The sequence below is a fragment of the Drosophila sulfurigaster genome, chromosome 2R (genome assembly GCF_023558435.1).
Source record: "Drosophila sulfurigaster albostrigata strain 15112-1811.04 chromosome 2R, ASM2355843v2, whole genome shotgun sequence".
NCBI lineage: Eukaryota > Metazoa > Arthropoda > Insecta > Diptera > Drosophilidae > Drosophila > Drosophila sulfurigaster.
The window spans coordinates 30,362,031-30,387,211 of NC_084882.1; the positions used below are offsets into that span (position 1 = coordinate 30,362,031).

Sequence of the window (25,181 nt, forward strand, 5' to 3'; positions counted from 1 at the left end):
TCAATACTTTCCAAACACAATAAGTAAATATTTCTGGTATTCACATAAGCGAAGATAATTTCCATAATTAAAGAAGGAAATAATAATATACTCGTATAAAGTGTCACAGTTCTTTCAGCGATAACAGCTTCTGTTGAAGTGATTTTGATTTTGTTATGGAATACAAACAAATGTTGAATTTATGTCAATTGCCAAACCGTGCTTACTCTTCTCAATTAAATGTATTTGAAATGTTAATATATTTCAATTTAAATTCAAACCGCAGGTATTCCTAACAGGCTAAACAGTTCTTAAATCAGCGAAAACTTTATTAGTAGTGAATCGACATTGGAATCTTGATCTCATTGTGCGATAACGTATGGCTGAAAGGTATATCTGATATCCAAATAAAAACTGTTACGTTAATAACAGAAAAGTAAAATACGAGTGATTTATTATAAAATAAAATGAAAGACAATCGGGAAAGTGATCAGTTCAATGAACTTGTTTACCAAGTATTAGGCTTATCATCACCCTCACACTCGATCTTAGTGCTCGTTCTATCCAGCCATGGCTGAGACCAGATCTTAACCGTGCACTGCTTGGAGGCACCGGATTTATCCAACTCCACAGTGTAGGTATGAAGTGATCCAGCAACCACTTGAACTGTCACCTTGGTCACCTTAACAACTCTATACAATGAGGGAAATAATACGCAAATTTCACATAACTAAAATAGATTGACGTAATGTGACTCACCTGTAGCTGGGTCCATCGCCTGTAGCCAATTTGGCCAAAACCGCATCCAAATTATCAATAGCCTCCCTTAAGTCGTTTCCTTGCAGTTCACGAGGGCCACCAACACGCACAGGCTGAGCGAGCGAAACACAGACAACAGCGAAGATTGTGAAATAGAATAGCTTTGAACCGATCATTTTTTTCTGCTGTAGATGGATCCAAGTTTGCCCAAGAATTAAATGCTCAAAGCCCTAGCTGTCATATTTATGTGTATTGTTCCTCGAAGAGAATGTGACTTGTAGAGCAAATATCAGTTTCATTGGTGGCAAGGTCAAGGTTTTTCTAGACAGATTAGACTAACGAAAACATTTAAATTATTATAATCAACAAAAACTGTATTTTTTTGTAAATAAAGAAAACCAACAATATTTACTCAGATCTTCTGCCATAAGTATCGAAATTTCCCAATATTTTTGAAGAACTATAGATTGATATTTCAAACAGATTAAAGCGAAAATAACCAAAAGATATAAGAACTTTAAAGAACATACTATCAAAGTTGGTTACTAATAACAGCAATTAATTTTATTTTTTAACGTAATTTTGTTATTTATCTTGACAAGTACAAATTCATTATTTGATTTTGATTAATAGATTTTAGCTGCAGTTTAAAAAATTCAAATGTATATATCAAAAATAAAAAAATATATTGGTTTAGTTCAAAGGACCAACAGTTGGCTCGTATTTGGCTCGAATTTCCAGATTTTCATTACACACGATCCTAATTCTTTTACCCGCTAAACTGATTCTGACTTCACATTTGCTGATATTTCTACCAACCAGATCCACATCGTAAATATCCACAGGATAACCAGTCCTTCGGTCTTGAAATATTTTACGCACTTTCAACACTCTTTTGTTGAGAAATTCAAATATTAATACATATATTTGCTTCAGACTCTAAAAATTAACCTCACCTGAATTCAGGACCACCGGCAAGATATACATAGTGCAGACCAGTATGTAATCGTTCTATAGCAGCTTCACGTTCAGCTCCTTCCAGTTCTCTAATTAATGGTAGAATAATACCGTTTGATACGCAGACACAGGTTAAAATTGTCAAAAGTAATAATTTGATAGCGACCATATTGCTGAAGTGTCACTTGACTGACGTTTGCCTGGGCAGCACTATTCTTTATATAGGGATGCATTATATAACATTTTACGTAAAGCGTAAAATGGCTTATAACTGTGCGAGACAAATTCTAAATAATTCTAAATCTAATTGTTTGACCCGTATAAGAAATGAAGCTGAAAAATATAGTAATTTGCTTCCAATTAACGCACTCTTATGTAATTAATAATACAAACAAAATTTATTGCGGTATATATTTATTGAAAAATTACTTGAACTTCAACATTTTTTCTTTTATGTATATGATGCAAGAATTGACCCGTTCATTCGATTTATTATGGCGAAAGCGTCCTGTTTTCGGTCGGTATGTTCATTAATGAGAATGTGACTTGTAGAACGAATATCTGTTTCACTTCATCAAGTTCAAGGTTTTTCTAGGCATATTAGATTTGTATATAATTTGTATAATTGTTAATAATTTGTATAACTGAATGCATTAACTTTTACAATTAAAATTAAATACCGGAATTGGACGATATATGCAATAAAACATTTTTCCTAGCTGACTTAGAAGTGATTAGTATTGTAGACTTTTTAAACGAACACCATCGACAATATAAAGAGTCATTTTACCTTGCATCATCCTATATGCAAATCATTCAATTAAAAAAAAACAACCAAAATAAGGATCCAAATTTCTCAATTTTTCTAAATTACTATCCTCAACTGTACATTGATACTTGAAAAAAAGAGCAAGGCGAAAATAATCAAATGATATTGTTATTATTCAGCAGTAGTCACCAAAACAAAGAGACTGTAAAGCACACCACGCTCTTAATTTTTCGTTGGTCACTGCAATTTGCTGCACTTTCAATATTGTAGTTTCGATCACTTGCCTACTATAATTCTTTCGTTTCGGTTGCAACTAACTGCAATATTATATTTTGAATAAAATAAATTATATTTAAATAAACTTTAATGTAATTTTGTTATCTATCTTGACAAGTACAAAGTAATTATTAAATTTTGAATAATAGAATTTCTCTGCAGTATAAAATGTAAAAATGTACAAAGCAAAAAAAAATGACAAATATTCTGGTTTAATAGATCTTCTGAAATTCCAGTTTACCATTACACAGGATCTTAATTTTTTTAATTGTTCTGAAAGGCGTTCGAGTATCGATACTCATTTTGACTACACACTGCTTGGGAATTCTTCCAAGAGCCAGATCCACATCGTAAGTATCCTCAGAATAACCAGGAGATTTTAAATTAAAAATCTTACTCACTTTGATCACCCTGCATTGAAAAATTACAAAATTATTATATTTGAATGCTTCAGATTTGCAAGATTTAACTCACCTGTATTCAGGACCTTCATCAACATATATTTCATACAGTGCAATATATAATCTATTAATAGCAGCTTCTCGTTCAGGTCCTGTCAGCTCGCTTGGTTCCGGGAGAATATCAGCGTTTGACACGTAGACGTAGGTTAAAATTGTCAAAAGTAAAAATTTATTAGCGACCATATTGCTGGAGTGTCACTTGACTGACGTTTGCTTGGGAAACACTGTTCTTTATATAGGGATGCATTTTAAAACATTTTACATAAAGCGTAAATAAATAATTTATAACTATGCAAGATCAATTATAAATTCCCGTATAATAAATGAAGCTGAAAAAATAATAATTCGCTTTATGTCACGAGATATCAAGTACAGCTGAACCTTTTTCACTTTTTCTGAATCTAATTTTATTATTAATCTTGCAAATACAAATTGATGTAGTGAAGTTTTGAAGATAATAACCCAAACCCTTTTTGCAGTTTAAAACGTATATACCACAAAATGGAAAAATATATTAGTTCAATAGTTCAATTCATTCGACGACTGCTCAATAGTTCATTCTAAATTCCAGTTTCCCATTACACAGGATCGAAATGCTATTACGGACCGTCGTGGGCGGATAATTTTGGATTGTGATTTGGACTATACACTTCTTAATAACTCTTCCAACAACCAGATCAACATGGTAGGTATCCACAGAGAAACTAGTACTATTGTCTGAAGGAAGACTACTTATTTTATGATTAGTCACCTTATTAACTCTCAACACTCTGTATTGAGAAATTAAAATATTAATATATTTAAATACTTCAGATTCGCAAGATTGAACTCACTTGTATACTGGACCACCTGCAATAGAAACTTTATGCAGACCAGTATATAAACGTTCTACAGCAGCTTCTCGTTCAGGTCCTGTCAGTTCTATCGGTTTGGTGATCGAACTACCGTTTGACACGTAGACGTAGGTTAAAATTGTCAAGAAGAATAATTTTAAAGCGACCATATTGCTGGAGTGTCAGTTGACTGACGTTTGCTTGGGAAACACTGTTCTTTATATAGGGATCAATTACAAAAAATTTCGCGGAAAGCGTAAAATTCTTTCTAACTGTGGAAGACAAATTCTAATTTCCAAAACTAATTGTTTATCCCGAATAAGAAATGAAGAGAAAAAATATAATAATTCGCTTTATTTCACGAGATATCACGTCTAATTAACGCACTGTTTTGTAAATAATAATAAAAAATGCGGTATGTATTTATTGAAAAATCACTTGAACTTCAACATTTGTCCTTTTATATATACAATGTATACATTCTTACAGCAGGAATTGACCCGTTTATTCCATTTATTATGCTGAAAACGTCCCGTTTTCGGCCGGTATGTTCATTAACAAGATTGTGACTTGATCAGTTTCACTTCATCAAGTTATTCTAGGCAGATTAGACTAAAGGAAACATTTATTATATTACAATCAACAAAAACTGTATTTTTGCTGTGCTAAGATTTATTTGCATATTGTTAATAATTTGTATAACTGAGTGCATAAACCTTTACAATTAAAATTAAATACCGGAATTGGACGATAAATGCAATAAAACATTTTTCCTAGCTGACTTAGGAATGATTAGTATTACAGACGTTTTAAACAGACGTTTTAAAGAGCCATTTTACCTTGCATCATCCTACATGTAAATCATTCAATTTAAAAAATAAGCAACCAACATAAGGATCAAAATTTCTAAATTTTTCTAAATCACTATCCTCAATTAACTGCAATATTATATTTTGAATAAAATAGATTATATTTAAATAAACTTTAATGTAATTTTGTTATCTATCTTGACAAGTACAAAGTAACTATTAAATTTTGAATAATAGAATTTCTCTGCAGTATAAAATACAAAAATGTACAAAGCAAAAAAAAAATAACAAATATATTGGTTTAATTCAATAGTTCTTCTGAAATTCGAGAATACCATTACAAAAGATCTTAATTTTGTTAATTGGTTTGGAAGGCCATCGAGTCTCGATACTCTTTTTGACTACACACGCCTTGGGAACTCTTCCAACAGCCAGACCCGTGTTGTAAATATCCTCAGAATAACCAGAAGATTTTAAATTAAAAACCTTACGCACGTTCAACACCCTACATTGAAAAATTACAAAATTATTATATTATATTTGAATGCTTCAGATTTGCAAGATTTAACTCACTTGTATACTGGACCTTCATCAAGATATACTTCATGCAGTATAATATATAATCTATCAATAGCAGCTTCTCGGTCAGGTCCTGTCAGCTCGGTTTGAATTGGGAGAAGAGCGTTTGACACGTAAACGAAGGTTAAAATTGTCAAAAGTAATAATTTTATAGCGACCATATTGCTGGAGTGTCACTTGACTGACGTTTGCTTGGGAAACACTGTTCTTTATATAGGGATCCATTACAAATCATTTCGCGGAAAGCGTAAAATTGTTTATAACAGTGGAAGACAAATTGTAATTTCCAAATCTAATTGTTTATCCCGTATAAGATATGAAACGGAAAAATATAATAATTCGCTTTATGTCACGAGATATCAAAGCACGAGCAATTAAAGCACCAATCTGTAAATAATAATAACAAAATAAATAAGAACACGATTTAGATTTGTTTGGATGAAGCAATATATATGTTTTCGATATGACCATATGTATGGCATTGATATGACTTATGTATCGGCATTGTTCCGTTTACGGTAGGAATCGTTCTGAATCTGTAGTTTGCTTTTATAGGCATGCACTCAGCGTAAGCAATATTAATAATAGCTATTACAATTTTATAATGTAATTTTGGTTTTTATCTAGACAAGTACAAATTAATTTAATATCCCATAGATTTTCTCTATAGTTTAAAACGTTCAATTCAGATGACGAATGCTCAGTAATCGGTTTCAAATTCTAGGGTTCCATCACAAGAGATCTTAATGTTTATACCGCTCCCCGGTTTCCAAGGTCGAGACCAAATTTTGACTTGACACTGCTCGAGAGTTCTCGGATCTCCAACAAACAAATCCACATCGTAAGTATCCAACGAACCAAAATGTATTTCATTAGTCACCGCACCAAAATACGACACACTGCATTGAGAAATGCAAAATACTAATATATTTGAGTAATTTAGATTCGCAAGATTTAACGCACTTGTATTTAGGACCACCAACAGCAGCTACATAACGTAGAGCATGTAAAAACCTAGTTTTAGCAGCATAATGTTCATGTCCTTTCAGTAATCTCGGTTTCCCGTTTGACAAGTTGACAAGTGTGAAAACGGTCAGGAATAATAATTTTATTGCGACCATTATAAGGTTGCAGTTTGCCATGAAAGTAAATTTCGTAGTTTCCAGATATATTCTTTATATGCATTATTAAACATATTAAGTAAATCGTAATAATATTAATTGTTTATAACTGTGTGAAACAAATTCTAATTTACAAATCTAATTGCTTGTTCCTTATAAGAAATGAAGCGAAAAAAATATAATAATATAAAAAAAGAAAGATATCAAACATGACCAAGCAATATAATTTTATTGAAAAACCACATAAACTTTAACATTTTTCCTTTGATGTTTATGTTTTCCGATACCATGTCTTTGATAATACTTATGTGTCGGTATAGTCTCGTTTACAGTAGGAATTGTCCCGTTTATAACAGCTGACATGTATATTCCAGATGCGTCCCATTTACGGTCGATATGTTCATTAATGAGAATGTGTCTTGTAGAACGAATATCAGTTTCATTAGCAAGGTCAAGGTTTTTCAAGGATTTACACTAACGATTTATTATATTATAAACAACAAAAACTCTATATTTTTGTGGTTTTAATAATATTTATAATTAATAATATTTATAATTGAATGTGTTAATTTTTACTTCGCTTTTACTTTAAATACTGAGATTTCATGATGTGCAATTAAACATTTTTCTTAGTTGGCTTAGGCGTGGTTAGTATTACAGACTTTCGATTTACGCCATCGACAATAAAAAGAGCCATTTCACCTTGCATCATCCTGCATAGAACAACTTTAATGATTTAAGTGAGCAAAAAAGCGTACAATATTTACTCAGATCTGCTGACATAAGGATCAAATTTTCCCAATTCTTCCAAAGAACTATCCTTAGCTATAGCTCGATACTTGGAGCAGATCATAGCTAGAATAACCAAAAGATATAAGAACTTTAAACCGTACATTTTTGACGAAAACTGAATCTTCTATCAAACTTTAGTCTGGTTTTATAGGCATGCACTAAATGTAAAAAATACTAATAATAATTATTAAAAAATGTTTAATGTAATTTTGATTTTTATCTAGACAAGTACAAATTAGTGTAGTGAAGTTTTGACAATTATAGGCCATAGATTATCTCTACAGTTTAAAACGTAACAATATATATAATAAAAAAGGCAAAAACTATTGTTTCAATTCAGATGACGAATGCTCAGTAGTCGGTTTCAAATTCTAGGGTTCCATCACATGAGATCTTAATGTTTATACCGCTCCCCGGTTTCCATGGTCGAGACCAGATTTTCACTTGACACTGCTGAACAGGTTTAGGTGTTCCAACAAACAAATCCACATCGTAAATATCCAACGAACCAAAACGTATTTCATTAGACACCGCACCAATAGACGACACTCTGCATTGAGAAATGCAAAATATAAATATATTTAAGTGATTTAAGGTCACAAGATTTAACTCACTTGTATTTAGGACCACCAACAGCAGCTACGTAATGCAGAGCATGTAAAAACCTAGTTTTAGCAGCATAATGTTCATGTCCTTTCAGTAATCTCGGTTTCCCGTTTGACAAGTTGACAAGTGTGAAAATGGTCAAAAATAATAATTTTATTGCGACCATTTTTTTATAATGTTAGTGATCTGAGGCTTGTCTTGAAAATAGATATAAGAATATAGTCTCTAGCTAAAAATGCATTATTAAATATAATATATTCATTAAATCGTAAAAATGTAAATAGTTTATAACCGTGCGAAACTAATTCTAATTTCCAAATCTAATTGTTTGTCCCGTATAAGAAATGAAGCTGAATAATATAATAATTTGCTGCATTAAAGAATAGCAATGCTTTGATAATAATATTTACCAAAAATGAGAATGCAGTTAAAACTTTAAACCGTACATTTTGAAAAATCCCCAAAACTTCTAATAAGCTATTAAATTTGTTATACTATATCGACATATCAAATATACCCTTTAGAATATTTCAGTATTTTTCGGTATATATTAATAGAATATTGTTTTATTGAAAATTAGTAGCGGGTATCTCACAGTCGAGCACACTTGATGGTAGCTTTCTTCTTTGTTTTGAATGTAATTTTGTTATTTAAATTGACAGTTATCACCATAGTGATACACAACATATATGAATATATAAAAAAATAAGAAATCTATTGGAAGATTGATCAGAAATCCTTTTCAAATTGCAAATTTTTATCACACACGATCTTAATGCCTTTGACGATCCACGGTGTCCATGGTCGAGTCCAGATTTTAACTTTGCACGGCCTGACAGTTCCTTCATAAAATAGATCCACATTGTAAGTATCCACAGATAAATAAGAAACAGAAACTTCTTTATTAGTCACCGAATACACAATCTTTAATCTGCATTGAGAAATGAAAATAATAATATATTTGAATTCTTAAGACTCACAAGATTTAACTCACTTAAATTCAGGTCCATCTTCATCAATTACCTTATTCAAGGCAGTCTTTAACCTATTTTCAGCAGCTACATATTGAACTCCTCTCAGTGGTTCCGGTTCCTTAAGAATTACACCGTTTAACAAGTTAGTAAGTGTGAAAACGGTCAAAAATAATAATTTTATTGCGACCATTTTATTCTAATGTTTGTTGACTGAAATTTGCCTTGGAAATAAATGTCATAGTATCTTGCTATATTCTATATATATGGATGCATTATTAAACATCTTATGTAAATCCTAAATATATATGTATATAGTTCATAACTGGCGAAACAAATTCTAATTTTCAAATCGAATTGTTTGTCCCGTGTTTGAAATGAAGCTGGCAAATATAAGAATTCGCTTTATGTAACAAGATATCAAAAATCGTGCAATTAAAGAAATACTCTGTGTATACTCTATGGTATATTTGAAATGTAGTTCTATATCGATATACCAAGTATAGCCTTCATAATAATTGGTATGTTCTTTTGGTATATTCTTAGAATTATATTGAAAATAATTACCAGGTCGAGCACCGTCAAGTGACGCTAGCTTTTTTTTTTTTGTCTTTTATGTAACTTTTTTATTTAAAACGACAAGTTTTACTGTAGTGATACATATATATTTAAAAAGAAATATATATTGGTGTAGTTCAAATGAAGATCAGTATTTCGCTTCATATTCAAGTTTTCTATTACACACGATCCTAATGCTTATGATGCTTCCCGGCTTCAATGGTCGAGTCCTGATTTTGACTTCGCACTGCTTGACAGTGCCTTTATTAATCAGATTCACATCGTAAGTATCCACAGATAATCCAGAAACTATTTTATTAGTCACCGAAAGAACATTCTTTACTCTGCATTGAGAAATAATAATTATATATTTTTAGATATATTATATATTTTCACAAAATTTGACTCACTTGTATTCAGGACCACCTGCAATAAATACCTTCTGTAGACCATTATTTAACCTAGCTATAGCAGCTTCGCGTTGAGCTCCTATCAGTAGTTTTGGTACCTCAAGAATAACACCGTTTGACAAGTTGACAAGTGTGAAAACGGTCAAAAATAATAATTTAATTGCGACCATTTTATTATGTTTGTTGACTAAAGTTTACGTTGAAAATAAATTTCGTAGTTTCTAGCTATATTTTATATACGAATGCATTATTAAACATATTAAATAAATCGTAAATAAATTGTTTAAAATGGTGCGAAACAATTTGTAATTTTCAAATCGAATTGTTTGTTCGTTAAGAAATGAAGCTGAAAATATAATAATTCGCTTTATGTCACGAGATATCAAGTACCGCTGAACCTTTTTCACTTTTTCTGAATCTAATTTTATTATTAATCTTGCAAATACAAATTGCTGTAGTAAAATTTTGAAAATAATAACCCAAACCCTTTTTTGCAGTTTAAAACGTATATACCACAAAATGGAAAAATATATTAGTTCAATAGTTCATTTCATAGTTTCTATATTCCAGTTTCCCATTACACACTATCGTAATCCAATTACGGATCGTCGAGTCGTGTAGGATGTGTTGGATTGCGATTCTGACTATACACTTCTTGATAACTCTTCCAACAACCAGATCAACATCGTAGGTATCCACAGATAAACGAAGATTGTCTAAAGGATAACTACTCACTTTATGATTAGTCACCTTATTAACTCTCAACACTCTGTATTGAGAAATTAAAATATTAATATATTTAAATACTTCAGATTCGCAAGATTGAACTCACTTGAATACTGGACCACCTGCAAGAACAATTTTATGCAGTTCAGTATATAAACGTTCTACAGCAGCTTCTCGTTCAGGTCCTGTCAGTTCTATCGGTTTGGTGATCGTATTACCGTTTGACACGTAGACGTAGGTTAAAATTGTCAAGAAGAATAATTTTAAAGCGACCATATTGCTGGAGTGTCACTTGACTGAAGTTTACGTAGGAAACACTATTCTTTATATAGGGATGCATTATGAAACATTTTACATAAAGCGTAAATAAAGAGTTTATAACTGTGCAAGATCAATTCTAAATTCCCGTATAAGATATGAAGCTGAAAATATGATAATTCGCTTTATGTCACGAGATATCAAGTACAGCTGAACGTTTTCACTTTTTCTGGATCTAATTTTATTATTAATCTTGCAAATACAAATTGATGTAGTGAAGTTTTGAAAATAATAACCCAAAGCTTTTCTGTGCAGTTTAAAGGTATATACCACAAAAAGGACTCCGGTTGAATATACCTTAATTCGCCGTGCCAATATATTAGTTCAATAGTTCAATTCATTCGACGACTGCTCAATAGTTTAATCTAAATTCCAGTTTCCCATTACACCGGATCGAAATCCAATTATGGCCCGTCGTGGGCACATAAAAAGATTCCGATTCTGACTATACACTGCTTGACAATTCTTCCAACAACCAGATCAACATCGTAGATATATTCAGGTGCAGAAACAATTACACTATTTTTAGTCACCCTATTAACTCTCAACACTCTGTATTGATAAATTATAATATTAATATATTTAAATACTTCAGATTCGCAAGATTGAACTCACTTGTATACTGGACCACCTGCAAGAACAACTTTATGCAGACCAGTATATAAATGTTCTACAGCAGCTTCTCGATCAGGTCCTGTCAGTTCTTTCGGCATCTGGAACATAACACCGTTTGACACGTAGACGTAGGTTAAAATTGTCAAGAAGAATAATTTTAAAGCCGCCATATTGTTGGAGTGTCACTTGACTGAAGTTTACCTAGGAAACACTATTCTTTATATAGGGATGCATTATGAGACATTTTATAAAAAGCGTAAATAAATAGTTTATAACTGTGCGAGATCAATTCTAAATTCCCGTATAAGATTTGAAGCTGAAAATATAATAATTTGCAGTATGTCACGAGATATCAAAGCACGTGCAATCAAAGTCCTACACTGTAAATAATAATAATAATAATAATAATAATACAAAATAAGAACAAAATTGAGATTTGTTTGTAAATAATAATAAAAAAAAATTGAAAGCGGTTGAGAACTTTTGATCAAGCGATATATAAATTTATTGAAGAATCACTTAAACTTTAACATTTTTTCTATTGTGTTTAAATTTTCGGATATGATGTCTTAGATATGACTTATGTATCGGCATAGTTCTGTTTGCAGCAGGAATCGTTCCGTTTACAGCAGGAATCGTTCCGTTTACAGCAGGTGCCTTATGTCTTAGAAATGTACCGCATCTTCGACCAGAGTACCTGTTAAGATGTCTGAATCTCCAATGTCGACCTCCTCCTCGAATAGCTGTAACTTCGCAAAGCGCGACACACACGAGAGCAAAGATTAACAAATATAATAATTTTATAGCGATCATTATTCTATGTTGAAGCTGTTCTTTGTTTTAAATGTAATTTTGTTATTTAAATTGACAAGTGTTACTGTAGTGCGACATATGTACATCATAAAAAGTAAAAAATATATTAGTGTAGTTCAAATGAAGATCAGTAGTTTGCTTCATATTCAAGTTTTCTATTACACACGATCCTAATGCTTATGATGCTTCCCGGTTTCAATGGTCGAGTCCTGATTTTGACTTCGCACTGCTTGACAGTGCCTTTATTAATCAGATTCACATCGTAAATATCCACAGATAATCCAGAAACTATTTTATTAGTCATCGAAAGAAGATTCTTTATGTTGAAGCTGCATTGTTTTAAATGTAATAATTGAATTTATGTATTTTTACATATATTAAGCTGAACTTTTTCACCTTTTCCTTCAATCTAATTTTGTTATTAATCTTGCAAATACAAATTGCTGTATTGAAGATTTGAAAATAATAACCCAAAGCTTTTCTGTGCGGTTTAAAGGTATATATCACAAAAAGGAAAAATATATTAGTCAAATTCAATTCATTCGACGACTGCTTAGTAGTCCATTTCAAATTCCAGTTTCCCATTACATATGATCGAAATGCTATTATCGCCCGCCGTGGGCGGATAATGAATTGTGATTCTGACTATACACTGCTTGACAATTCTCCCAACAACCAGATCCACATCGTAGGTATCCACAGGTGCATTAACAATTATTCTTTGATTAGTCACCTTATTAACTCTCAACACTCTGTATTGAGAAATTACAATATTTATATATTTAACATAAATACTTCAGATTCGCAAGATTGAACTCACTTGTATTGAGGACCACCGGCAATAGAAACTTTATGCAGACCAGTATATAAACGTTCTACAGCAGCTTCTCGTAAGGCTCCTGTCAGTTCTATCGGCATCCCGATCATTATACCGTTTGACACGTAGACGTAGGTTAAAATTGTCAAGAATAATAATTTTAAAGCGGCCATATTGTTAGAGTGTCACTTGACTGAAGTTTACTTAGGAAACACTATTCTTTATATAGGGATGCATTATGAAACATTTTACATAAAGCGTAAATAAATAGTTTATAACTGTGCGAGATCAATTCTAAATTCCCGTATAAGATATGAAGCTGAAAAGATAATAATTTGCTTTATGTCACGAGATATCAAGTACAGTTGAACCTTTTCACTTTTGCTGAATCTAATTTTATTATTAATCTTGCAAATACAAATTGATGTAGTGAAGTTTTGAAAATAATAACCAAAAGCTTTTCTGTGCAGTTTAAAGGTATATACCACAAAATGGAAAAATATATAAGTTCAATAGTTCAATTCATTCGACGACTGCTCAATAGTTCAATCTAAATTCCACTTTCCCATTACGCTCTATCGAAATCCAATTACGGCCCATCGTGGGCGGATAATAGATTCCGTTTCTGACTATATATTGCAGGACAGTTCTTCCAACAACCAGATCCACATCGTAGATATATTTAGGTGCATAAACAATTCGACTATTGTTAGTCACCTTATTAACTCTCAACACTCTGTATTGAGAAATTGCAATATTAATATATTTAAATACTTCAGATTCGCAAGATTGAACTCACTTGTATACTGGACCACCTGAAATAGAAACTTTATGCAGACCAGTATATAAATGTTCTACAGCAGCTTCTCGTTCAGGTCCTGTCAGTTCTTTCGGTTCCACGGCTATAATACCTTTTGACACGTAGACGTAGGTTAAAATTGTCAAGAAAAATAATTTTAAAGCGGCCATATTGTTTGAGTGTCACTTGACTGAAGTTTACCTAGGAAACACTATTCTTTATATAGGGATGCATTATGAAACATTTTACATAAAGCGTAAATAAATAGTTTATAACTGTGCAAGATCAATTCTAAATTCCCGTATAAGATATGAAGCTGAAAATATGTATTATATAATAATATGCAGTATGTCATGAGATATCAAAGCACGTGCAATTAAAGTCCTACACTGTAAATAATAATAATAATAATAATAATACAAAATAAGAACACAACTGAGATTTATTTGTAAATAATAATAATAAAAATTTGAGTGCGGTTTTTGGATCAAGTATACATAAATATATTGAAAAATCATTCAAAATTTAAAATTTTTTTCTATGATGTTTATGTTTTCGGATATGATGTCTTCGATATGACTTATGTATCGGCATAGTTCCATTTACAGCAGGAATAGTTCCATTTACAGCAGGAATAGTTCCATTTACAGCTGGATTAGTTCCGTTTACAGGAAGAATCGTTCCGTTTACAGGAAGAATCGTTCCGTTTACAGGAAGAATCGTTCCGTTTACAGCAGGAATAGTTCCATTTACAGCAGGAATAGTTCCATTTACAGCAAGAATAGTTCCGTTTACCGCAGGTGCCTTATGTCTTAGAAACGTACCGTATCTTCGACCAGGGTACCTGTTGCGGTGCCTAAATCTCCAATGGCGACGGCCTCCCCTCATATATGTTCCTTCGCAAAGCGCGACGCACACGAGAGCAAAGATTAACAAATAGAATAATTTTATAGCGCGCATTATTCTATGTTGAAGCTGTACCAAATATTTTCTTTGAATTAAAAGCCCCGCGACAAAGCAATAATATTTATACACTTTCTTCAAAGTAAATATGTATTTCATGAAGTGAACACAAATTTCTCTGGTAGCCAAATAAAAGCTTTAAGAAACTGATAAGAATTATTATATATGTATTAAAAAAAATAATTAGGTCATCGCATTGCTTATGTAGTCACGATTTTTAAAAAACAAAGAACAAATAATACGCTGTTAAATTTAAGGCCAAATAAAAAGCATGTTTAGTTCAAAAAATTTAAATTTAAATGAATTTGAAATTTTGCTTTAAACGGTGTTTCGAGTTGGAATTGCCGTTATCAAAGTAACTTCTAGCTCATCAGAAAAGCTTTCCTCATCGACAATTAAAAGGCCTTCATTGGACTCACTAGACAAAAAACATATATAGTACATATAATTTCGAACTGATAGTAATGATGTTTATAATTTACTCATTAAAAGAATTATGTAGTAGGGCTAAAGAATTGTCCACAGCTGCAGCCCAATTTCCATTACAGATCAGTGCAAGAACGACAAGAAGATATATAAATTGCATTCCTTCCATTTTGTTATTTAGAACTGAGTTGGCTAGCGAACTTCTATCAGCTTTTATATAGGCATACACAAAAAGAATATTAAATATTAACATTTTGCATGGCATTTTGCAATTCATTAAGTTGTCATCTGCATTATCGAAAATGAAATGTCAATTGTCATATCGAAAAAAAACAAATCTATACAAATTACAGCTCTATGAATAGAATTACAGCACTATGAATAATAGTTCCGGTTCTTCAATAGTTCCAGTTATCGTTAGCTCAAAATCTATATGAATCACACTATAAATATCGCTTTAAATGGGACTTGGTTATAGTTCCAGCTCTACTTGACATCGCATGATCGTTGTTTGTCATTCAAGTTTGTATAAACCTTTTAGTTAAAATGCTATATAAATACAAATACTATGACTTTAAGTGACTTTATAAAAGTTTCCGCAGTCACTTTAGTTGCTCAGCTCAAAGTAGGGATTATAAACCACAGATGAATCAGACATCAACTCAGCATTATATACGCACATATGTATATAAGTACAATATGGAAACAGACTCTGAGAAATAATCAAATCAAATAGAATTACGTTCAAGATTGAAATCAATTTTATTGAAGTAGCGGTTGCATCACATCATCCGATTATTGTTGAATAGATCTGACGATTTGTTTACCAGGTAGAATCAACCTTCTCGTCACCCTCACACTCGACCGTTACGTTGGTGCCGTTCTCCTTGAGCCAGGCCTGAGTCCAGACCTTAACTGTGCACTGCTTGGAAGCACCCGATTTGTCCAATTCCACGGTGTAGGTCTCGAGGGAACCAGCAACCACCTGAGTTGTCACCTTGATCACCTTAATAGCTCTATGTGAATAGAAAAACAAACATAAAGACAATAAGTTAATTTTGTTTATCTACTATGATTGATATAATATCACTCACTTGTAGCTGGGTCCATCGCCGGTAGACAGCTTAGCCAAAACTGCATCCAAGTTCTCAATAGCCTTCTGTAGGTCATCTCCTTGCAGTTCAGTGTGACCACCAACAATTTGTCCGTCACAGAGCGACACACAGACAACTGCGAAGAGTGTCAAGTAGAAAAACTTTGAACCGATCATTTTGTATAGTTTCAGCTTGAGCGAAGGTAGCTTTGGAACTGAATGCGCAACGCCACAGCAGTCGTATTTATACGCATCGCACTCATTCAGTCTGCTCTCTCTCGCTCTCTCTCTCTCTCTCTCTATCACTCTTTCGTACATATGTATTCGATCGATTCTGAATATATTTTAGTTTCTCTCCACCCGGGCAAAACGGGAAACGTATATATTTAAATATTCAGTCAATTACTATTAATTAACGAAGAAATTCAGTTCATCAATAATACAGCATTATATATTTTAATGTTTTTATTAATTAACAACATAATCTTGACACTGGGTTAGTCAGTTTGATTACGTTTGTAAAAAAGCACACATAATAAAAATGTATTAGCAGAACCGATTACAATAGTTTGAAAGCTTATGAAGAGATATGACAATTGTAAGTCGAACAAAACTTATTTATTTATTTTTGTTTCTTAATTAAAACAACAATTTGATGGAGGTCATTAAAAAAAATACTTATTAGGGCATTCGGGGTTATGTGACATTATTATAAAAATTCCCAAAGCTATTTTTATGTATTTTAATTCCAACGAACTTTTTAAGTACACTGAATAATCTGTGCTATTCGTTTTATTGATTTGAACTGCCCTCATAATGGGAACAAAATGGAATCTTTTTGCAAAATACATTCTAATTTCTAAACACAAAACATCAAACAACTCATAAAGAGTGAATAAATCGGTCAAAGAACTTTCAAGATCCGTAGGTGATCCTTTCTACAGATATTAAAGAGAATAACAATAAGATCAAAGAACTTCATACCGTACTTTTTATAATGAAACTAATTTCGCTAATAATGATGTATGTTTTTATAGGGTTATATTTGGAGTAATATAGAATTGATCATAAAAAGTGCAATAAAAATATCATCCGGGCTATCAAAATAGAAGAGTTCTCATCAGATCATTGTACAAGAGTTAAACGGTTTCAGTAGTGGGCCAAGTTGTAGTGCTGCTTGTATTTGAAAAAGAAATAGGCCTCGCGATGACAAACGTTTTCCTTTCACCGCTTGACACACTAAACAAGTTTATTAAAGTCATTTAAATAAGTAAATCGAATAAATATTGTTGAATTAATTTACTTATAGTTGCCGCTGCGATGCTTCGAATATGAAACATCATTGAATCTCTTTAGAGACACTGCCTGATCAGTCAAGAAAATAATACCGTATCCAACGAAAAAGGTTAGAATAAATACGAATCTCATCCCGTTCATTGTTGAATTATACTAATTCTGGCAACGGGTATTTCCAGTTTTTATAGACGAGCCTTCGCATATTAAAACGATAATCAAATAATTTTAATAATACGCTTTAATGTGACGTGTTCATGCCATTTGCAAATTAATCTTAGAATGTTTTATCAACTGAATTATTTTCCTCGCCATCAAATTTGATTTTTATATTGGTGCCATTTTCTTTCAGCCACGGTTGCGACCAGATCTCCACATAGGACTCCTTAATATCATCATCCTGGGAAAGTTGGACCTTATAGCGATATAGTGTGCCAGCAACCACTTGTGACGATACCGATGTTACATTTACAACCCTAACGAAAATAGAAGAATGATATCATTCAACTTACATCATTTGTTATTATTATAACTCACTTTAAACTGGGTCCTTCGCCAGTGGCCAAAGTCTCCAGTGTTTTCTTTAGTAGATCCAATGCTTCCTCTCGGTTTTCACCATCGATTTGTCTAATACCGCCAAATAAATTATCGCCGCGGTCTGCCATGTCTGCAAACAAGTGATAAGACGAAATAAATTAACATACCAAGTTGTTGTTTCATCGAACCACACTCTATTAAATACCTGATATCGACTGCCGATGGGAGCGGTAGGAACAAGTTACGAACAAAAACAAATAGACTAATAAATAATACAAAAAAAAATCGCTTTGTTTGGAAACTCGGCGATGACTGAACACACCGCAAACTTAACACTGCAACAAGTCATACGTTTGAGTTTGTGGGATTTCTTTGTATGATTGAGAGAGCGTTGTACTCTCGGAGAGGCTAAAACAGCGGACAAAGAGCGATAAATATACAAACATATGGATATACACACGTACTTTCATACTTACAAATACTTATGTATTTACTTTACTCATTTCCAGAGCTGAGTCATAACAAGTGATTAAATGAGTACAAAACTGAGAACATATGGTAAATAAGGGAATTTATCAACGGAACTTTTTGTTCAACGATAACGATTGCAATTATCTGTATACAAACACCGATAACATAGAATCGATTGTGTAAAATAGAGAAATTGCTTGTTATAGTCGAAGTTCAAGATCGTTGTAATAGCAATGATACAATGATGATAGACTTCCGTCATAATTATTCTCGGTATTGAAATGTCGAAAGTAATTACAACATGTTTTTAAATGAAAAACCATTATGGATTTATTTACTTCAGCATACCAATTCTTTAGAAACAAAATTGAGGTACAAATTTAAAAAGCCTTATAGCTACGCTCTTTACGCAATTTAAATAACGCATTAATCAACGATCTCTCGATGCTCCTATATTACAGTATATGTTTGTATTATACATATGTATATATATATATCATTTTTATAGGTTTATATATAGATTATTCGTCCCGCCTAACAATGTTTCCAATTTGTAATTGAAATGTACGTAAATATTTCAAAAAATACGTTTGATCCTGCGAGAAACTTAAGCAAAAACTTAAAGATTACATTAATTGTGGTATTAGTTTTCATTATATGTTTTTTTTCTTCCTTCATTTAGTTTTAGTAACTTAACAGTTGTGTTACTAACAAGCGCTACAAAACAGTTCCAATAACAATTCCCTCTCCGTATCAACAGACATATGTATATTGATTGATCAGATGTGTATATGCACATGCTCCAGCAACTGAGCTCGATCCGGAAAGTTGGCCGAACACATCTCGCACTCATAGCAACGGGCACGACGTTCCGGTTTATTGGCGGCTGCTGCCTTGGCAGCTGCATCGGCGGCATCGGCAGCGGAGACCACTTCGGAGATGGAAAAGAAACCAGAACTGACATCCGAAGAGCTGGCATTGCCAGCCACACTCACATGGTAGGAATCAACGCCATAGCTGAGGTACGAGTTGTTGGCTTTGCTGACGGCCACAGACGACGACGAAGACGATGAGGATGATGCGGATTTCTTGGCACTCGACGTGGATCCAGCTTTACTGCTGCTGCCACGTTTTGCGGCAGTTCGTGAACTCGAGTTGGCAGTTAATTGTCGCAGATGGCGTGAAGTACGCGCCGCCGATGATGACGATGTGGGTGTGCCGCCATGTCCAGCGGAGCTAACGCGCTGCTGGCTCTCGACCATTTCACGCAGATCCGGCGACGTTGGTTCGATTTTAATCAGATTCTGCTCCTCTTCGGGCAGAAACTGTGGCGTTGTCGACGATTCGCTGGTGAAACGAAGCCGCGCATTGCGATCATGCTTCAGCGGACTGCGCAATATCTCCTCGAGATCATTGACAATGCTGGGATTGAACTTCTCGTAGGTCTTTTCGCGCAACAGCGCCGTATCGATCAGCAGATGTGTGTCATCGTACATGAGCGACCCGCGCTGCTGTTGGTGCTGATGCTGCTCCTGTTCCTGCTTAATGTGCAGCGGACTCGAGCTGATCTGATTCGGTGGCTGAGTGGCGGGCGATATAATCTCATAGTCATCCACAATGCACGAACTGGCGACGCCACTCGACTTGACCAGACCACCCAACTGCTGGCTGCTGCTGGTTTCGCTGGCATTTGTCCGCGTCACATACGAACGACCTCGCGTCGACTTCTTTGTCGCATTCTCTTGCGGCACTCGGGTCTTTTCCGTATGGATCATGCGTGGACGCGAACTGCTTGCAGTAGCTGCTGTCGTCGCTGCACTTGTCGCTTTGCTGGATTTGGCAGTTTTTTTGCGGCTGCTGCGAGTGCTCGAAGATACCGTCGTACTTGACTCGCCAGTCGCTGTTGCTCCCGACTTGTTACTCGGCGTCTGCTGCTGTGTTTGTGGCGTTTGCTTGGCACTGCGACGCGTCTTCGACGCAACTGCAGCACCACTGCTGGATGTGCTGATGGGCTGCAATGTGGTGTCATTGACCATAACCATTGAATCGATTTGAAAGATGCTCTTAAAAGCATCATCGTTTGCAGCGTTGCTGCCTCCGGCATTGCCATTGCTATTGGCCTGTAGGAATTTATCGTCCCAGCCACGCTCTTGATTACCGGATTTAGCTGGCGTCGTTGCATTGTTGTTAACTCCATTGGCCGCTGGCTTTGTTTGGCCAGCAGCATTGCGTTTGCGTTTCTCCTTTTTGCTGGGCGCTGCATGGGCGCCATCGAAGAAATCATCCACGTTTTCCACGTCCAGTTCACCGAGATCCATGTCGCTGGCATACTCATCGCCATCCTTGTTCTCTGCCCGCATGTGTGCAATTTCATGCGGTTGCAGTTTCCTTCGTCGCTTGTATTTGCGGGGACCAGTCTAAAAACGAAACATTGTTCATTTATTATTAATATGTTTCGAGCTTATTATAAGCATAGTTTTAGCCGTGAAATAGAGCAAATAAAAATCGAAATATATTCTGCCTTTATGCAGAAATAATGCATAAGCTTTCATCTATAATTTAGTAATATTTCTGGCTAAAATAATTGCTTTCATAAAATTGAAATAAAGGTTTAACGCCTCTATAGAAACTGGTTCTTTCTGATTACACCTTTCATTTAAGCACATAAATTGTACTTCATAGCTAATATTGTACTTTCAGCTAATAAATGTTACAAGGATTCAAGTAGTCAATCAAGTAGTACTCACAATTGGCTGTCGTTGCTTGGCGGTGTTTGTGTCGCTGTGCTGAATGAGATGATGGATAAGCTCATTGGACGAGGACAGATCCGCAGTGCAGACGGTGCAATAATATGTGCCCCGCACTGCATCGAGTCCCGAATGATGCGAGCGTATGTGCTCGCGCAGAACGACACGCTGATTGAAGGCCCGTGGGCACACGGAGCAGGCGTAAGGCTTTTCACCGGTGTGAATGCGTTCGTGTTTGCGCAAGGTGCCGCCATCGGCGAAGGCCTTCCAGCAGTAGCGACACCCGTACGGACGTTCGCCCGTGTGAATGCGCACATGAATTTGCTGGGAGCTGCGCGAACCGAAAGTTTTGCCGCACTCGTGGCAGGGAAAGAGTTTGCCCGGCGACGTTGTGCTATGCGAATGTCGGTGATTGGAAAGCGTGCGACCGTCGGGGAATTCCTCGTGACACACCTCGCAAATGACGGATTTATCACGATGCGAGGCCATGTGCCGCTTCAGGCGCGCCTTGTTGTGAAAGTTCTTGCCGCACTTGGAGCACGAGTGGCATTTTTCACGCGAATGATCCCAGGCATGTTTGATCAACGCTTTGCGATCGCGACACTCTTTGCCACACAGCACACACGAGTTGGGCTTCAGTTCGTGTGGATGACGCGTGTGCAAGTGACGTTTGATGGCCTGTTCCTCATAGAAACTAATGCCACACAAGACGCATCTGCAAGGAGTACGAATTAGACAACAAATCACATAACCTAGGTAGTCAACTACTCACTTGAAAGGCGGAAAACGTGCATGAATCTCGGCGTGAGCACGCAGCTCCAAGGCACGAGCAAATGATTTGCCGCATGTGTCACAACAATGCGTCGCATCTTTGGTATTCTCGGCATCGCCATCGCCGACGTCGCCTTCGCCCTCAGCATCTGCACTGCCCTCTGTGGCATGCTGCTGCTTGGCATGACGTCGCAACAGATCCTGGCGATGAAACGAAATGCCGCATTCTGTACAATAGAAATCACCATAAAGCTGTTCGGCTTCCGATTCGCTGGCGCTATCTTCGCCTGCCGAGGCGGGATCATATTCTGAGTTGCTCTCCTCGAACTGATGCGTCTTCTGATGCTCCTGCAGGCTGTGCGTGTCCCAGAACATTTCCTGGCACTGATTGCACTCGAAAGGCGAATCCACGCGATGATTCTGGCAATTAAGCGAATAGATTAGTTTAAGTTTTCAAGCAAATCGCTAGTCGCTCACCTTGATGTGTGAGACGAGCGCCTTTTCGCGCGCAAACGCCAAGCCACATTGTTGGCAAACAAAGGGTTTGCTCTCGTCCAGCACTGGGAAACGTGACGCTTCAGCCGCCTGTTGATTATCAGATGTAGCTGCGGGTTCTACAGCTGCTGCTGCTGTTGTTGTTGTTGCATTGTCCAAATCCGCAGGCAAATGTTCCATAAACTGCTGCAGTTCATCAGCTGCCGCCTGCTTTTCTGCAAGTACAATATACTGTGTGCTCTCCTCCTTGGGCTTGAGTCGGCTGATGCGTCCTCGTACCGCTGGTGGCGCCGCCACTGGCTCCGCATAGCTGGCCTGCTGCACCACCGTTAGTTGCTCGGCGTCCTGAATGTGTTGCTGCTGCTGCTGTTGTTGCTCTTGCTCCTGTTCCTGCTCGGGATACATGGGCCACTCTTGCTCATAGAAATGATCAACAATTTGCCGCTGTTGTTGCTGTGGTTCAAATTTTATCGCTGCCGCTGCCGCCGCTGCAGCCTCGGCATCAGCTGCATCCTGGGCCTCGGCATGCGCTTTAAAGTGGCTGATTAGCTCGGCACGGCGCGAGAAGCGTGCTCCGCACAATTTACAGAGATGCGGGCGATCCGTTTGATGGGCAAGCATGTGATTATTGAGACTGGCCTTTTTGCGAAAGCGACGACTGCAGAAATCACAGGGATATGGGCGCAAAGCCGTATACTCGTCCTGCTCCATATCCAGCAGCTCCAACGCATTGGCATTGCCCGCAATTTGCTCGGCAGCGATTTCCACGCTGAAACAGAGCAGATTTAATTAAAATAGTTGTTATATGTATAAAATTATTCACTTACCGCTCGGCGCCTTGGTGTTGCACCCAATCATCAGTGATGATCTCCTCGGTGACCACTTGAGCATCATCATCAAAGGATTCTGCATAGGCGACGCCACTGTCTGTGATCAAAACTGTTCCTCCGCCAGCTTCATTGGCGGCAATGATCTCGCTTAACTGGCCGTCGCGTGCCATAAAGATGAGATTCTCAGCCGCCATATGATCGAGATCCTCGTCGGTGGCATTGCCATTGACCAAATAGGCGGCGGCTGCAGTCACCTCATTTTCGTTGGCGCCGTTTTCCAGCAGATCCGACGTTTCGGAGTGCTGTTGTATCCATTGGATGCCGCCATAATCCTGACTGTTCATAACTCAATGCTGCGCTGCAAATGCAAATTATTATTGTTGTTGCACAAAACGGTTTACACTAAATTTACAAAAATCACTATGAGCAACAATTGGTAACATGTGCTCTGTGGGAAAAAAAAAAGTACGCGGGAGAGTGAGAGAGCGTTTTAGCGTTGCCGGATCGCTGTAAGCGTACACAACAAACTGTTTACGTTTTAAAACAACCGAATATGCGTATACGATTTCAGTACTATTTATTTAATTCATGTCAACGGATCATTGTAATTTTATTAGGTAATAAATGCAGTAAATTATAGTATTTAGTTACGTTAATTTCTGTGATTTTGATTGTGCTGGCAACCTTTGTTGCTTGCGCACTTCCAGCAAAAGTACGCATTAGTCGTCCCGCTCACACGCACGTGTCGTGCACAACGTTAAGTATTTCTTTACTGTTTAAATGGCCATAAGATTTTTTCCCAACTAATAAGTCTGTGTTTTATTTATATTCCAGAGCGATGCACATAACCTCAAGTTCACAAAACAATAATAATAAACAAACACACCGGTAACCCGAGCTCCAATTTCTGCACATAAAAGTGCATAACAGAATTATATATAATTCACTAGATAAGACAATAGATGGCGCAGTCGTGGCACTCACACTGCCGCGATTACATCACGCCCAAAAATTCTCATTTAATTTCAATTCACACACTTTGTCTTTTTGATAGTCCAATTTGAACCAACACTTTTGCACTTCACACTTGTTTGTTTTACCTGCAATATTGAACTTTACACTGTTGTCATTATTTTAATTGTTGACCGGCAGTTTTTTATTGGGTTCTAGTAAATGCAAACTTAAACTGAAAATACGTTCGAAGTGAAAGAATTTTCGTAGCGCAATCACATATGTACATAGTTTGCTTCTCTCCAACTCACAGCTGTTGCTGCTATGCATGTTGGATATGTATGTGTGCCCAGCGCATATGTGAAAGAATGTTAACGGAATACTACAGAAAAAATTAAAATTGCATATAAGTAAATAATTAATGCTGAGCTTAGCTTTTAAGTTTCGTTTCAATTTATCAGAAAGTGCTCCAGCTCGTTGATATTAAAAATAATTCAAATTTAACAGCTGTTAGCTGAATGCCAAGCTAAAATGCCGGCGACTGTTAACATTGCCAAGCGAGCAAAGTATTTTAAAATACTTAGTTACTTTATGTTATATTTATATAAAATTCAAATTAAATAAAAAAGATTATTT

The 25,181-nt window shown here is 35.6% G+C and overlaps 7 protein-coding genes across 11 annotated transcripts; all 7 read right to left on the bottom strand.

Moving 5' to 3' along the window:
- Nucleotides 1-486: 486 nt before the first annotated feature.
- On the bottom strand, nt 487-969 carry LOC133838484 (cystatin-like protein). The gene is made up of 2 exons (XM_062269604.1): nt 739-969; nt 487-671 (listed from the first exon to the last, which is right to left on the bottom strand). Exons 1-2 carry the CDS (start codon nt 912-914, stop codon nt 488-490), a joined length of 360 nt encoding a protein of 119 aa, XP_062125588.1. The 5' UTR covers nt 915-969; the 3' UTR covers nt 487.
- A 311-nt stretch (nt 970-1,280) lies between these two features.
- Nucleotides 1,281-10,065, bottom strand: LOC133838481 (uncharacterized). 5 transcript variants are annotated; one of them, XR_009893951.1, is made up of 4 exons: nt 5,417-5,619; nt 4,035-5,348; nt 3,215-3,971; nt 2,929-3,151 (listed from the first exon to the last, which is right to left on the bottom strand). XR_009893951.1 is itself a non-coding variant. In XM_062269599.1 (2 exons), exons 1-2 carry the CDS (start codon nt 10,048-10,050, stop codon nt 1,432-1,434), a joined length of 369 nt encoding a protein of 122 aa, XP_062125583.1. In that variant the 5' UTR covers nt 10,051-10,065; the 3' UTR covers nt 1,281-1,431. The 5 variants fall into 5 exon arrangements, 4 of the variants coding, with proteins under 4 accessions (XP_062125583.1, XP_062125585.1, XP_062125582.1 ...); XM_062269599.1 differs by lacking the exons at nt 2,929-3,151; nt 3,215-3,971; nt 4,035-5,348; nt 5,417-5,619 and adding exons at nt 1,281-1,630; nt 9,881-10,065; XM_062269601.1 differs by lacking the exons at nt 2,929-3,151; nt 4,035-5,348; nt 5,417-5,619 and adding an exon at nt 1,281-1,630 and having other exon boundaries at nt 3,215-3,414.
- Nucleotides 8,478-9,158, bottom strand: LOC133838480 (uncharacterized). Its single transcript, XM_062269597.1, has 2 exons — nt 8,936-9,158; nt 8,478-8,872 (listed from the first exon to the last, which is right to left on the bottom strand). Exons 1-2 carry the CDS (start codon nt 9,103-9,105, stop codon nt 8,671-8,673), a joined length of 372 nt encoding a protein of 123 aa, XP_062125581.1. The 5' UTR covers nt 9,106-9,158; the 3' UTR covers nt 8,478-8,670.
- Nucleotides 10,066-12,815: 2,750 nt separating the features above from the next.
- On the bottom strand, nt 12,816-13,376 carry LOC133838482 (uncharacterized). The gene is made up of 2 exons (XM_062269602.1): nt 13,173-13,376; nt 12,816-13,104 (listed from the first exon to the last, which is right to left on the bottom strand). The coding sequence occupies exons 1-2, from the start codon at nt 13,340-13,342 to the stop codon at nt 12,906-12,908; spliced, it is 369 nt and encodes a 122-aa protein (XP_062125586.1). The 5' UTR covers nt 13,343-13,376; the 3' UTR covers nt 12,816-12,905.
- A 2,719-nt stretch (nt 13,377-16,095) lies between these two features.
- On the bottom strand, nt 16,096-16,674 carry LOC133838477 (cystatin-like protein). Its single transcript, XM_062269595.1, has 2 exons — nt 16,452-16,674; nt 16,096-16,373 (listed from the first exon to the last, which is right to left on the bottom strand). The coding sequence occupies exons 1-2, from the start codon at nt 16,625-16,627 to the stop codon at nt 16,181-16,183; spliced, it is 369 nt and encodes a 122-aa protein (XP_062125579.1). The 5' UTR covers nt 16,628-16,674; the 3' UTR covers nt 16,096-16,180.
- A 1,292-nt stretch (nt 16,675-17,966) lies between these two features.
- On the bottom strand, nt 17,967-18,461 carry LOC133838486 (cystatin-like protein). The gene is made up of 2 exons (XM_062269605.1): nt 18,281-18,461; nt 17,967-18,219 (listed from the first exon to the last, which is right to left on the bottom strand). Exons 1-2 carry the CDS (start codon nt 18,406-18,408, stop codon nt 18,021-18,023), a joined length of 327 nt encoding a protein of 108 aa, XP_062125589.1. The 5' UTR covers nt 18,409-18,461; the 3' UTR covers nt 17,967-18,020.
- A 594-nt stretch (nt 18,462-19,055) lies between these two features.
- On the bottom strand, nt 19,056-24,854 carry LOC133838473 (uncharacterized). Its single transcript, XM_062269592.1, has 6 exons — nt 24,695-24,854; nt 23,592-23,952; nt 22,747-23,533; nt 22,271-22,689; nt 21,499-22,213; nt 19,056-21,168 (listed from the first exon to the last, which is right to left on the bottom strand). The coding sequence occupies exons 2-6, from the start codon at nt 23,936-23,938 to the stop codon at nt 19,531-19,533; spliced, it is 3,906 nt and encodes a 1,301-aa protein (XP_062125576.1). The 5' UTR covers nt 23,939-23,952; nt 24,695-24,854; the 3' UTR covers nt 19,056-19,530.
- Nucleotides 24,855-25,181: the final 327 nt, after the last annotated feature.